General features: G+C 31.1%; 1 protein-coding gene across 1 annotated transcript in view; it reads right to left on the bottom strand.

Annotated features, from left to right (window-relative positions):
* Positions 1 to 9,994: 9,994 nt before the first annotated feature.
* Positions 9,995 to 15,234, bottom strand: part of LOC106478765 (cysteine protease ATG4B-like) — a 52,750-nt gene continuing 47,510 nt past the window's right edge. Inside the window, exons 13-14 of the mRNA XM_013939327.2 lie at positions 12,923 to 13,007; positions 9,995 to 11,129 (exon numbers count right to left, since the gene is read on the bottom strand). Of these exons, the coding sequence (XP_013794781.1) occupies positions 12,940 to 13,007 (68 nt within the window). The 3' untranslated portion in view covers positions 9,995 to 11,129; positions 12,923 to 12,939. The remainder of the gene's footprint in view (positions 11,130 to 12,922; positions 13,008 to 15,234) is intronic.

Here is a 15,234-nt window from a genome sequence, read left to right on the forward strand (position 1 = left end):
TATAACGCCCCCACGGCTGAAAGGCGAGCATGTTTGGTGTGACGGGGATTCGAACCCGCGACCCTCATTTTTTGTAGAGAGACGCCTTTACGAAATAAGGCAGCAAAATAATAACTGTAATGAAATTAAAATTATTTTTAATCCATTTCACTAAATTTCATGAAAGGAAACTGTCCTTCTATCTTCTACTGTATATTTATTGTAATTGAAAATAATTTATATTTATAAGGCCAATTATTATCTACTGCTGTTAGGGTTTCTATTGAATTGTTGATTGTTTATTTGGCCTTCTTTCAGTAATGCCACGGAAATACTAGAGACGAAATACACTGGTGTCTAAGCGAGAGGAATGGACAGAAAACAGCGTTAGAGAAGCTATCAGAAGACTTGAAGCTAACAAAATTGTAGATGAGGTATCTCGCTATTAAGGAATCTCCACTTGTATCCTTCACTGTAGGGGAGCTTCAGGCATTCTTACGAAACCTCCTTTGGGTCCACAGTGTGTTTTTCACTTGGAAAATGAAAAACGTCTTGTAAAACGTACACAGAGACTTGAAGCAGCAGGTTTTATCCCTGATCACAAAATTAACTTAATTATGAAATACAATTGGCAGGATATGATTGGTTATTGTCCTTTTTTAAATAGAAATAAGGAACCGAGTATACGCCAATCGGACCGCTTGTCCTCACTCGCAGTCTAGGAATGACGAAAGAAGAAGTATAAGGGTTCTTTGACCCATTATTTAAAGTGTAAATATCTGTTCAATAATCCAGGATAAATATATAATATGGATGAGTTAGGGATACAGCTAAACAATAAAACAGGAAAGGTAGTGGCAACAATAGGAGCTAAAGATGTTCATTTACTAACATCCAGCGAAAGGGCGAAAATGTATCAGTAATAGCCTGCTGTAATGCGGAAGGAACTTTCCTTCCTCCCATCATTATTATGAAAGGTGTGAGGGGAAAAGAAAGAGTTTTTTGATGGCTTACCTTCTGGCTCCGAGGTTTATATGAATCACAAGATCTCCTACATTAATTCAGAAACACTGAAATAGCTAAAAAAGCATTTTTACCCCCAAAACGCCTTGGCAAAACATTTTTGATCCTGGACGGTCATGCGGTCCCTTATAATGCATTTGGAATGCTTTATTTTGCGGACATTATAATTATCTGTCTGACAAGTCATACTACCCAATCATTGGATAGAGGCTTTTTTAAGCCTTTGAAGGAATATTTCAAACAAGTAGCTACACAATAGGTGATGCACCACAAAGCGTGGACCAAAACAACTTCTATACAAATTCCTACTTATAGATTTCGTGCTACAGGTATATATATATATATATATACCTGTATTCAGCATTAGAGTTGAATGGGTATATATATATTCAACTCTAATGCTGTTCGCGAGCACTTTTTCTAACTGTTCCAGTGGTCGAATAAGAACACCGAGAGATCCACTGACAATACGAGCACCTCTAGAAAACCAGTAACAGACGCATCTGGAACTCAAATACCTGTTCAAGAGGAAACGCCAACAAAAAGTTTGTTTTAGATAAGCCCAGTGCATACAATTTATTTGGCTTTCAACAAAAAGAGGAAGCAATATGCATAATTACTGACGTTACCAATTAATATTGAGAACAGGAGATTGTTTGCAACAACCAAGTCTCGTAAAATGAGAAATAACAGCAAGGTAGATGAAGGTGGGAAAAGGAAGAACCGTAAAGCGGGAGATACAAAGTGTTGTGTTGAATGTCTAGAAATTTATTTTTCAACCAAAGAGAAAGTAGACTGGGTGCAATGTATTTCTTGCAAAACATGAATGAATGATATATGCACCATATATAATTTAAATTGCAGTTTTTCTGGTAAGAAGAAAAAAACAGCCAAAGTGAATAGAAAGGCTTCTTAGCCTTCGAGTTTTCAACAAAGGACATTGAATTATTCTATAATATTTACCTTTTTTCGATTAGCCTAATTAGGCTTATCAATGTGTTATCATCAAAATAAGTCAAACTAAGTGTAATTTCGAACATTTATCTAATTTTTAATTAAGTAATTTCATTTTAATTAATCTTATATATTAATTATGTTTATGAAACATTCCGAAGTGGGACATCTTACATATGTACAGTCGGGAAAGTTGGCCAGAAATTTAACGTTTTGATTAAAGTTATACTTACTGTTATTAGATTACCGAAACTTAACCTTTTGTCATTAATCCACATAAAATTTATAATGTTTTCATAAATAAAATATTACTTTTCTATTTTTCACCTTTTTTCCTCTTAGGTAGCGCACCTCTCCCGAAATTAGCCGAAACAACGTTTATGAGCGTTTTTTAAAAATGTTTTTCTTTATTACTAGTGTTATGTAGCATATATACTATAATAATTAGAAGCGTGAATAAGATGATGAATTCATTTCCTAATTCTGCTTCGTCGTCTTCTTCACAATGGAATTACACGAACTTTTATTGTTCTTATATAATTGGACATAATTGAAGGCTATCCACAGTTTAAATTAGTGTTCATGCCTACGCTACTTTCGTACTTAAGTTTACTGCAGCTAATATGGTTTTATAATATCAATTTGTTGTACCATTACATCACAGTTTCAATCGCCTTTATTAATTGCTTCCACAGTTACCAACTGTTTGTTGTTTTAATGTTTATATCATATGGTTGTGAATATATAGTCCGAAAAGTGTTCAAGTAGATCTCTTGTTCTAATTATAGAATTAAATTTCTAAATTGGAAACGCCCAGTTCAAGATAGGTCCTCTACTTAATGGTTTTTTTTTATGCACGATAAAAAAAAGTGGCGAAAATATTAGAGATACAAAATATTAATTAGTGCAAATTACTACATCGTAAATATTTAATGATAAAAATTACAACTTAACAAGTGAAAATTTTAAGTAGAGCTATATTAAAAATCTTAGTTAAATCTTTCAGTAAAAATTAACTATATATACAACTTTTAGACTTTTTTAAAATTATTTTTATCATTAGATTTGTATATAAGTATATGTACGTATCAACATAAAAAACAATGTTTTACGTTAATCTAAATCTGTTACATTATCTTTATTCCATAACTTTTACCTCGCGAACGCCTACAAAAGAGTTGAACATAAAAAATGTACAATAATAAGTTGTACGATTCTGATACACTGGAATTACGTGTTTCACAAGCGAAAATAAAGCATGGAACTAGTTGAATTAATAACTTTATTACAACAGACAGTTCACTGATTATTTATGCATAATCTTCTGTCTTCAAATCCCAATATGCGATTCATGTTCACACAACTTCTGTAATACTTTACTTCCAACGTATATCTTGACACCCAAGTGAAGATACTTGTAACTATGTAGATTGATTATTACAAAGGCCTTCTACATTTGATACAGTTTAACGCGTAATTACCTTCCAGTATTTGCAATTCCCGCTTCGTAACAATTTATTTTAAACAGTTTAGATTGATTAGTGAACTCTGTTCTGCTTTAAGGCTTAAGACGATGTTGTGAGTAAATATTGGAATAAGATGGACGCTCTGTGGTTGCATAAAAAAGTCGTGCCCATCTTCGAATAAACACAAAAAATGTCGACCTGTTTATACTACAAATAAAACTTAACACAAAATCTGGTTAATTTAAATAATCTGTTTGAACTGATATTAATATAGTAACAACAATGCTACAAATATTTCTGTATCTGGTTTTATTAATACCACAAAAAAAAAGCTTCTGTAAAAATAAGCAGAACTTTACCAAGTCGTAAAATTATATCCTAAAAGTTGTACTCTTACTATAACAACGCCCACCGGTGGCTCAGTGGTAAGTGAAGGCTTATAACGCTAGAAATCGGGTTTCGATCCCTGCGGTGTGCTGAGCACAGATACCACGTTGTGTATCTTTGCGCTAGGTAACAAACAATTTTACTAAAACCGAAACAGGCGAAGCTTTTTTTGGGGATTTCTCGTAAACGCACTTTCCTCATTTGCCTACAGTGACGATGATTTTTTGATTTAATTATTATAACACATTTAATTATTAAATGTAAATTCAAACATGGCATATTCTTCACTTGTTTTTGAAGCAAAATTTATGTTTCGTATTTAACTGTATATTTTCAACAGGGATTTGAATACCTCTCCATGATGTCATTTATGATTCAAGATGAAGGTGTGCCAAAGAACACTTGTGAGTGTTCATCCAAAACACGTAGTCTGTCCAATCATGTGCCACTATGAGAAACTACTCTGTAAACCGTAAATGTACAAAAAGAGACTGTGCCTGTAGGGCACGGAACACGTGGAAGTTGGTTGCCATGAACGAACTGCTCAGCCCTGCTTTTCCCAAGGAATCACACCTGTTTGATCCTCCAAGGATAAAGCAAACGTTTATATCTAATAAGAGGCTACTGATTTCTGCAAAATGGGGCCGAAGGCCACCTGTTTTAACCTCTCTAATACTATATAGTAGTATCTTGTTTGTCAGTCAGTCAGTAGACACTAAAATGACGTCACATAAGAGACACTTAACTTGCAATTTGTACTGTCGTGACGTCAGTAAAACGTGCGTATGCCCTGAATCACGAGATGAATTATGCACTTTCTAGGGTACAACACAGCATGATATATGTACTTCAAAAACAAGAAATAAAAATATTTGTTACTCTTAATTTTGATTTTATTTACTCTTGAAACAGAACACTTTCATGGACCTTGCGAAAGTACATCTATTATTTTACTGAACCATGCAAGTGTTAAAGCTTCTGATACTGAATGATAAAATAGTAGTTTCATTACAGGGCGATGACAACTCCCCTCTTCACCTCAACAAAGCAGTCAAAAGAGTGAAAGCTCGTGTTTACGCTTACATTAATTATATTTTGGCCAGATGTTCAAGATAAAAACTAACAGAATAATAACAAAGCTATAATGTGCCAGCTGTTAGAATTTATTCTGAGAAATCGCCAGTAAGTGGTCCTGCGGCTAAACGGCGCCATGATTGTTCACATACCTAAAACTGTTACTTCCTGTTTTAAAAATGTACCTTCTTTCCCTTTTGTTCCAGTTGTTGTTACTCATTTTGTGTGTTAAAGCAACAACTATTCTGTAATATTACTACTGCAATAAACTGAAGTAAAATTTTACTGAAAGTAAAAACATACTTTGACTTCAGCAAGCATATCAGGCTTAAAAGTTGTTGAATGTTCTGGAAAGCATGCATTAATATGCCAGCAGTATTTTTACGAAACCCGTATTTCAAAGTTAGTTTTATTCTTTACGTATACGTCTAACAAATGTGGTTTTAGTAAACTTGTCAGGCTTTCTGTTACTTTATACTGAATACAAAAAATAAATAAATATATTTTCACGATTGTTAACCATCATGATAAAAAATACTATCACCCCTGCATGTTCCATAAGCTCCTTAGTTAAAGACAAAAAAACTTGAGATGTAACTGTAAAAGCACATAGAACCCTGCTGCAAGTTTAATCCTTCGTTCACGGTTTGTGTAAATCTGCCTACCACTCCATGCGCAAAGATTCGCGAATATTTGTGGCGGACCATTCAAAATGTTGCGCGTAAAATGCTTGGGTCATATGATGTTAACCGCAGTCGCCTACGCTATCATCAGTTAAAGGGTTAAATGTGCTGTAATCACAAACTACTTACGATCGGTTTCTTGAGTACAAGTCTTTCGTGTACTCCAAGTAACCCGTAAACATATTGTCTCTTTGTTGTTAAGCGCAAAAACTACTAAAAGGGTTATCTGTACTGAGCTCACTGCAGGGATCTAACCCCGAATTTTTGCGTTAAGAATCCGCCAGACTGCCAAGTTTAATGTAAAATATTTATATAATTTTAAAATCTATATAAATATAATTGTACTGTCTGTTCTATGTCCATGTAACCACTTCGCAGGGTGTGGATGGATTTTCAATAAAATTGGTATGGAGGTTCATTAGGTCCATGCGGGGGAACATAAAAATGTTCAGTTTTGAATTTTGGGTTTTTGAATTTTTTACCACTACTTCGACCCCTGTAGTTGGATTTTCATTCCATACATGTTCAAATCTGTTTTGTAACAAATTTAGCCCAGAAACTGTTTTTTGCAAATATTCTCTGCACTTTAAGCTGTGGATGCGTTATAAGAGTGGCAGTCAATCCCGTAGCGGGGATTGTGGGTGGTAGAATTATGCTGACTAGCTACCTTCCATCTGGTCAGTAGTTAAAAATTCGAGACGGCAACAGATAGCCTTAGTAACTTTGCCACAAAGAGAAATAATTACATTTGTCTCAGAAAATTTAATTAACATGTCATAAGTGGTTTATAAAAATGTCTCATCAGATGGCGATGCAAGCACTATTAGATCACCCTGTATGGTAGCTTCATTTGTGTCGTTCTTTCGGACAAACACTTCACACAAATAAAAAATTTAGAAGCAATCATGTTTGATAAAACAAGCTTTTAAACAAAACCGTTTGGTTAGTATTTTGAGTACTGCTCCCTAGTGGCACAGCGGTATGTATGCAGAATTTACAACGCTAGAAACCGGATTTCGATACCTGTGGTGAGCAGAGCACAGATGGCCAGCCCATTGTATAGCTTTGTGCTTAACTACAAACAAATTTTCAGTGTTATTAATATTTAGTTTCCATAACACTTAAGTTATCATAAAATACAAATATAACTTGTTTGTTTTTAATTTTTATATAATTATTTTGTACAACTGCACTTAAGTTAGAATATTATATTGAATTTCGCCTTCGCCAAACATGGCTAAAATCTTTTTTTTTTTCTTGGGTTAAGGATAATAGATAGTTTTTGATTCACTTAGAAAACGTTTGATTGCTTCATTAACAGCACAAGTTATCTTAGCAACAATATATTCGAAACTAGCTGGAGTACCGTCCCCTCGACACAAAACGCCCATAAAAACTAAATTGCAAAATGTGAAACCGCAAGTTTGCAAGTATCTCCGAATGGACCTAACAAACCTTCATGCCAAATTTGGTGAAGATCCAGCAACAGGGGGTGAAGTAGTGGTAAAAACCGCAAAACTGAAAATGTGTATGTATCTCTCCATGGACCGAACGAACCTCCATACCAATTTTCACAGCGTTATTCTTATAGACTTCGGGAAATATAACAACTTTTAAAACTAAATGTATTACACTTTTGTTTTTCATTTCCAATCCAATGTTTAAGAAATATAAAATTCTCATTGTTCTTAATAAAATTAAAAAAGTACCCAAATTCTGACGCCATTGGAGTTTTCAGAATAATCACTTTGTGACAATACAGAGACTGACTATACTATAATAAGACAATTTTAAAGCCTCACCGTGTTGTTATAGGCTGTTCATGCTCTATTTAATGAATGTGTATCTTCATAATGGACCCTGCAGCACAGTTTTTTATTACAAAAGGCTCCATTGTAAGGCTGTCACGTCCAAAGCTCACCCCTCCTCTCTATCCATAAGTACCTAACGTATGATGGTTTTTCAGAGCATGTTACAACATTCTGATCTTATACAAATCCAAAGGTGCTGGATCTGGTGACTTGCCTCACTTTTCCAGACAGAGATCCTTCTTGATTATATTTCATATTGTTACTTGGGAAATGTGGACAACTTTTCTCACTGACCCTTGCATTTGTGGATTCTCATCTACAACAGGATGCCACACTTTTCTTACCAAGGCTGGGAGTACGACTTATTATAGGTCTTTTTTTGAATGGTCCTGGAGCTAAAAGTTGATCCATAATTCTTTGTGTTCCAATACCATTAAGTACAAAAGTTATCCCCATTTTAGAAATTCTAAATCCTTGATCTAAACTCATCTTTATAACTTGAGAGTATGAACATTCTGTGTTGGAAAGGGCTGTAATATACTTTTCCAAAAAGTGATCAAATGTATGTGCCATTACGCAACCTACAAAATACTATAAAATATCAAGATGTAGTTCTGATACATTCTGTTCCACTGGGACATTATATCAAATGTGTTTGTCAATAATTTGCCAGTCTGCACATTCAAAATTGTTTTAATATAAAGTAGTATCAGCCAGTCATAATCATTCTTAAACTAATCACTGTTATGTTTCAAAGAGGGTTGATAAAAATACCTTATATTAAAACTAGTATCAGCCAGACATAATCATTCTTAAACAAATCAGTGTTACATCCCACAGAGGGTTGATAAAAAATACCTCATATTAAAAACTAGTATCAGCCAGGCATAATCATTCTTAAACTAATCATTGTTACATTTGAAAGAGGGTTGATGAAAAATACCTTATATTAAAAACTAGTATCAGCCAAGCATAATCATTCTTAAACCAATCACTTTTATGTTTCAGAGAGGGTTGAAATGGTATTGAACAGGCATAATCATTCTTAAACCAATCACTGTTACATTTCAAAGAGGGTTGATAAAAAATACCTTATATTAAAAACTAATATCAGCCAAGGTGTAATCATTCTTAAACCAATCACTGTTACGTTTCAAAGAGGGTTGATGAAAAATACCTTATATTAAAAACTACCTCTTAATAAAAAGTACTAAACCCTCTGTGGAACACAACAGTGATTAGTTTGAGAATGATTACACTAGTCTGATACAAGTTTTTAATATAAAGTATTCAAACTTTTGTGGAATGTAAGAATGATTACATCTGACTTATACAAGTTTTCTCAAACTTCACTTACGCTACAGTTACATTTCAGATCATCACAAGTTTGTTTTAATAGAGGTAGGAGTATTCTGTATTCATTTAAAAAACATTCTCAAAACAGTCATCAGTATTCTTTCTTTGAAAATATAGATACAACACACTTAAACATTAATATAACTTACTTTTGTTCTGTGTTAAGAAATGACTGGACTCTGCATACTTAAGAGTAGAAACACAAATTTTACAAACACATAACATGGTCTATTTCATCAAAGAAAAACATTATTACTGGTAAAACTATTTCATTTTACAATGCAGACACAAATGACATGCTTTAATTATACTACACCACAAAGTATTGGAACTAAAGTCCTGAATAAAGTTTTGTTTGTTTTAAATCTTTGCACAAAGGTATACAAGGACTATCTGTGCTAGTCATCCCACATTTGGAACTAACAGACTAGATGGATGGTAACTAGTCAACACACTAGCAATTATTGGGCTATTCCAACCAACTATTTCTCAAAAAAATTAGTTTTCAATTTTTGAAAGAAGATCAGGAGACAATCATTTTATTATAACTTTAATTTATTAGAAACATTTTTCCCAGTGAACTCAGTTACATTTAAATATTATATATATATATATATATATATATATACACACACACAGGCTTCAGCAGTTTGTTTATTACTGAGTTAAAGTAGACATACAAACCTTTACAGAAAATGTTAATAACAAATAGTTATATTTTTGGTTATTGTCTTATTATAATGAATGTCTAATGTAACACCTGTCCTTCACATTATACTACCTTTTCAAACATTCAAAATATTAACTTTAGTAACTTTGAAGCTCATACATTTTGTTGCAAATTATATTTAGAATGCTTGCAGATTAATAAATATAGTTCGTTAAAAAAGCAAAATTAAAAAATTAAAATAACAATTTCACAACTGTATCCATTTGTAATCAAAATTTAGGAAAGGGTTCAATCGATAAAAATTTTATATAACAAAAATAGACAAATAGTCCACTATTTTATATTGCAAAAACAAATTCTGATCGTGTTAAAATAATAATTGTTCTATTTTAATAAAATGCAGTAACACCTTTTTATATTTAAATCACAAATAATCCAGTTTATTATATCATACCAATTAAAATGCATCTTGCAAATATATGCATAACTTAATGAGTTTAGAAAAAATTAAAGCTAAAATCTGATTCAACCAATCAACTACATTAGGAAGCTGTGAAAGTTATAAATTTTTATAATTAAGTTTTTTTGTCCTCCCAAAGAATAACTGATTAGTTATCAAATACAAACCTGAAAGGAATAATGAAAACAAAACCTAAGAATACAAAGTATAATTATCTTAGGTAACCACCAGTGATTAGTTTACCTATCTGATACTAAAATGTCACAGGAATGTTTCTCATATTTAGAAAAATGTAAAATAACAAGATTGAAAAGAATAAGAACTGTACATGTGTAAACATTTCTAGTTACACATTAACACACATGACTAAGATGCTGTAAATCTACTTACTAGTAACATCTTAGTTTTGTATTAACAATTTGGTTGATTTAATAGTTTTAATTAGGTAAGCAAACCTTTGCATAAAACAGTTACAGTACTTTCACAGGTTTCATTAAACAATGAAATAACTTTTTTACCAATACAGTTACAGTACTTTTACAGGTTTCATTAAACAATGCAATAACCTTTTTTACCAATACAGTTACAGTACTTTTACAGGTTTCATTAAACAATGCAATAACCTTTTTTACCAATACAGTTACAGTACTTTTACAGGTTTCATTAAACAATGCAATAACCTTTTTTACCAATACAGTTACAGTACTTTTACAGGTTTCATTAAACAATGCAATAACATTTTTTTACTGATACTGTTAATATATTTTTTTTTACCACATGGGTATCATAGCTTTCTGCTATTTTAGCAGCAACATGAAACTAATTATAAAGTTTCTTACCAATATTTCTTTAACTTTGAATAATAACAACCCATGGAGACTTGTGGCCACTAATGCTACTGATACACAAAATATGTTTATACCTACAAAAAAACCACTGGTAACAACAATCAGTAAATGGTCATGCATCATAACCACATTTTATATAGACTAAAAAAAACTACAAAAGTATATTTTATCTATTTTTTGCTTGGCAAAAGATGGTTCACTTGCATGTCTCAATTAAAATTACTTGCAATTAATACTTCCTACTTCGTGATCAACACTAGTATATTTTTTGTTTCACTTAGATACAGAAATTTCTTAATAGGTTTTGTTCTTTTTTTTTTTCTGTGATGAATCAAAGGTTATTTCAATAGGTGTAGATGTACATGTTGCAGCACCTTGATGGAGCCATGCTACATTTGAAATACATCTTCTCAGTGTGCTAAAATAAAGTAAGGTTTATACTAACTAAAAATCACTATAGCACTAATGGTTAAAAAAAATTAATTAATTTGCACAATTTTACAATGTAAACAATGTGTTTGATCATGAGTAGCATATTGAAACACCTACACAACGAGCAATTCTTATCTAAGTTTTTTGAAACTTAATGAAGCGGTATTAAGTCTTAAGGAACCTTAAAACAAGTGCCAGAATCTTTGAAGTGCTCTAAGGTCTCTAAGACTAAAATCAAAACTGAACCTGTACCAAACTCATAGATTGCTGTAACAGGCCATCACTGTAACATAAAATAGTGGCATATTCTCACGAAATGAGTAACCAATAAAACATATTGAAAATCACTCCTATACATTTATAGTTACAAGTGCTTTTTACATTTATTCCTGAAGTTTCCATTCAATTAGTTCATTAATTAATAACTAAGAGAGTGAAAACAATTTTTGAGGATAAAAAGATTTTCCCAGACTAAAATGTTAACATTTAAAAATCATTCTTACAAATTAAATCAAACAATTTTTGCTATGACCCTTTTTGTATTGTAAGTATAAAATTTTGAAAACAGTTTAGTTTACAAAATCTAAAAAATAATTTCAAGTTTTCAAAATTAAAATAAACTCTTCAATAAGTTCCGAACAACAAAATCATAGGTTTAAGCTTATTTTTTTATATAAAATCTGTCTTTATTATTAACAATTTTGATACTGTGAGAAGTCAGGAACGAAGCATATTACATATTATAAAGCCACTAGTTTTTCTTAGATAAAAAGCTTAGAAGTTTTAACAAAGGAAAATGACAATGTAAAAATATATTATTAAATCCTTAAAATAAGGACTTTAATAAAGTTTAGCTATACAAATAGTAGTTAATATTTGGTAGGATGGTAAGCCTTTTTTTAAAAAAAAACATTTGCTTTACTGTTTATACAAAAAAAAGTCTGTTTTATTTCTTTAGAAATACTACAAAATTTAAAAATTCTATCTGTTAAAAGTTAAAAATAAAATTATATATACATATATAACTTTGCAATTTGTAGAATTATAAATTATGTATTCATGTGTTCCAAACTGGTTTAGGAATTTCGTCATGGTATAATGTCTAAAGTGCATAGTTTATTCTTAAATCAAGTTCAATTCAGTGAAAAACAAAAATCGAAGCTTAGTTTTATGTTTTTTTACAATAACATATTTTTTCCTAATTTAAAAATGTATTAATTAACCAATGCTTATGTTCCTTTGTGTCCCTAGAAAAAATGCCATCTTATTTTTAGGAATAATTTTCTTTATTTTTTTATTATAAAATTATACAGCATATGAGTGATGACTAGAAGGATGCAAGTAAGCTTAGAATTGAAGTTAGGGAAAAAAAATACTACACATACAAGATGGAAAGTAAACTGTAAATAAAAGTACATTAAATTTAGAAATAATCAGATGTTCGTTAAAATTTCAAGAGGATGGATATTTCTACTGATATGATTATATGTATCAAGTTCACGATATTATAGAATTGCACTGAAATAATTAAAAATAAACAAAACTTACATGTAACAAATAGTACCTTCACAAGTAGAATCAGTAAAAAAATACAAAATATCTGCAGTTTACTTTGCACGTAAACTCAGACACATGCTTTTATATGAGCCTTTAAAGATATCAATTGAAATCAGTTAACACCCAAGGAAAAAAAAAAAAAACGGCTCTTTAATGCAGCAAGTCATTAGATACATAGAGTTGATATTCACTATGTTTCAAACTTTTACAATAAGTTGATACCTGATTTCATGCTAATATCATCCCAGTAGTTCAAATTCATCATCTGAAGTATCAAATATTCTTTCTTCATCCAGTATTGTGAAGTCTTGTAAAGAAAAATATTAAAGTAAAAACATTGGTATTATTTAAAAAGTAAACCTCAACTAATTGTTTCGTTCAGAATAAAGTGACTGATTAAAGTGAAGAGTGCATTAATTACCTATGTAACTTCAAATGATCAAAATATGCTCATGGTACATAAAAAAGGCACATTTACTTTATTGAAAAATTAGTATCTGTTAGTGTGTAACTGCAGATATGAGACATGGTGTCATGGTCTATATCTTAAGGAGTTATATATTTGTGTAATTTAGGACATCATTGTAAATATGAAACATAGCAACATGAGATACATGTTAAGAAGTTAAATATTTGTATAGATTAGTGTATCACTGCAGTTATGAGAAAGGTATTGTGAACTAAAAGCTATCAAATCAAACACCTTTAGACTGTAAAATTTATCTTTTTAAAGTGAAAATGCATGCATGAGAGATCTCATATCATCCCATTACTATCTATTTGTACGCTAATAACCAAAGCAGTCATTAATACCAGGAGAGAGTTTAAAATATGCTCACTACTGCTCAACAGCAAATCATCAATCTGGAACTCTCAAAGTTTGGTTTCACGGAGAGTATATTAAAGAACTTATACTGACAATAACAAAGCTAAATCCCCAAACTTCCTATAGGGTTGAATTCAAGTGTAATTACACCACTTTTATAAAAGTAGTTTAAAAGAAAATTATAAGTAATTAATAATGTTTTAAATTTTTTGCTTCCTGGTTTGGGGAATAACATTTTTAAAGAAATAAATTAAGAAAAGAACAGTAAAAAACATCACCATTTCATAACGTTTTTTTGCTACTACTTGTACCATCATATGCTGGCATAATAATTTTTCTCATGACTGGATGCATATAACATAAAGCATAAAATAATGACACTTTGTAAGGTAAATTTCTATAGAGTGAATTGGAAAAATGTTATGAATCATATAATATTTGCAGCTTTCATAAAGATTCAAAATTGTTACAAATTATTATGTGCCCCTGAAGGGAAGATACACTACAAACTATGATTCAATACTGGTATTTCCAATACCTACAGCTGTGCATGATTACCAATAAAAATCACTTTAATTTTCAAGTGATACACACAACTGAGCGCTCTACATCAATTTTATCAACTTGAAATTTTTACGTTCTACAGTAATTCACGTATGCTGAATCTGAAAATGATATCCATTTTTCTCCATCATGTACAGATTTTTTTTACAAAACATCATAACACAATACATAAAAGAAAGACCACAACATGTAGCTTTGACACGTAGATTTCACAAAAAATCAGGATGAATGAGGATGCATATTCGTTTGACATCAATGTTCTTCCCTTGTCTTCAGTTTGTTTGTATTTTTGTTAACAAACATAATTATAAAAAATTTTCATTGTAGTAAACAAAATAATAATTTGATCTAAGTAAGAGTTTTATTTCTTCCTGATTTGTAAAAAATCATTAAGTGATAGAAAAAAATGAATATGATTTTCGAAATCTGCATAGCTGAATTATGAAAAATCCATTATTAAAACCAAAACAACTTTTATGAAGTTTAAATTTGCAGGCCTATGTAATCCATGGATGATTAAGGTAGTTAAATTTGATGATGAGGAACCAGCATTTAGAAAATAAAGTTAGGAAATGGCTTGAATGTGTAATGAAAGACACAGGAATATAAATACAGTAAAGAACAAAAAAGTCACTGGACCAGAGATTGCTTAACAACTTAGTAAAGGTATTTTTAGCACCCTGGGATGTTGGTTTAGAGTAGGGCTGTTTTGTTCCATTAGAATAACTTCCTTTATTTTGCATTTGCTGATGTTTGGTTATTTGTTTAAAATTACAGTGTTCTGAATAGATATACTGTGTTTTTTTTTAGTTGTAATGGTGGTAAACATGGGAGGTTTTTTTTTTATTATGTTCAGTGAATCTGTTTTACAATTTTCTTCGAGTTTCTTCAACGTAGACACACTGTAATTTTAAACACACAATCAAACATCAAGAAATGCAAAATAAAGGAAGCCATCTCAATTGAACAAAACAGCCTAATCGAAACCAACACCTCTGGGTGCCAAGATACCTTTAGTAAGATGTTAAGCAACCTCCAGTTATTTGACCCCTTTGCTCCATACTGTATATATATATATATATTCCTTTGTCTGTATAAACTACTTACGTACTGATAGATAACAGTAAACTTGTTAGTAATTGTT

Source organism: Limulus polyphemus, unplaced genomic scaffold, assembly GCF_000517525.1.
Source record: "Limulus polyphemus unplaced genomic scaffold, Limulus_polyphemus-2.1.2 Scaffold247, whole genome shotgun sequence".
NCBI lineage: Eukaryota > Metazoa > Arthropoda > Merostomata > Xiphosura > Limulidae > Limulus > Limulus polyphemus.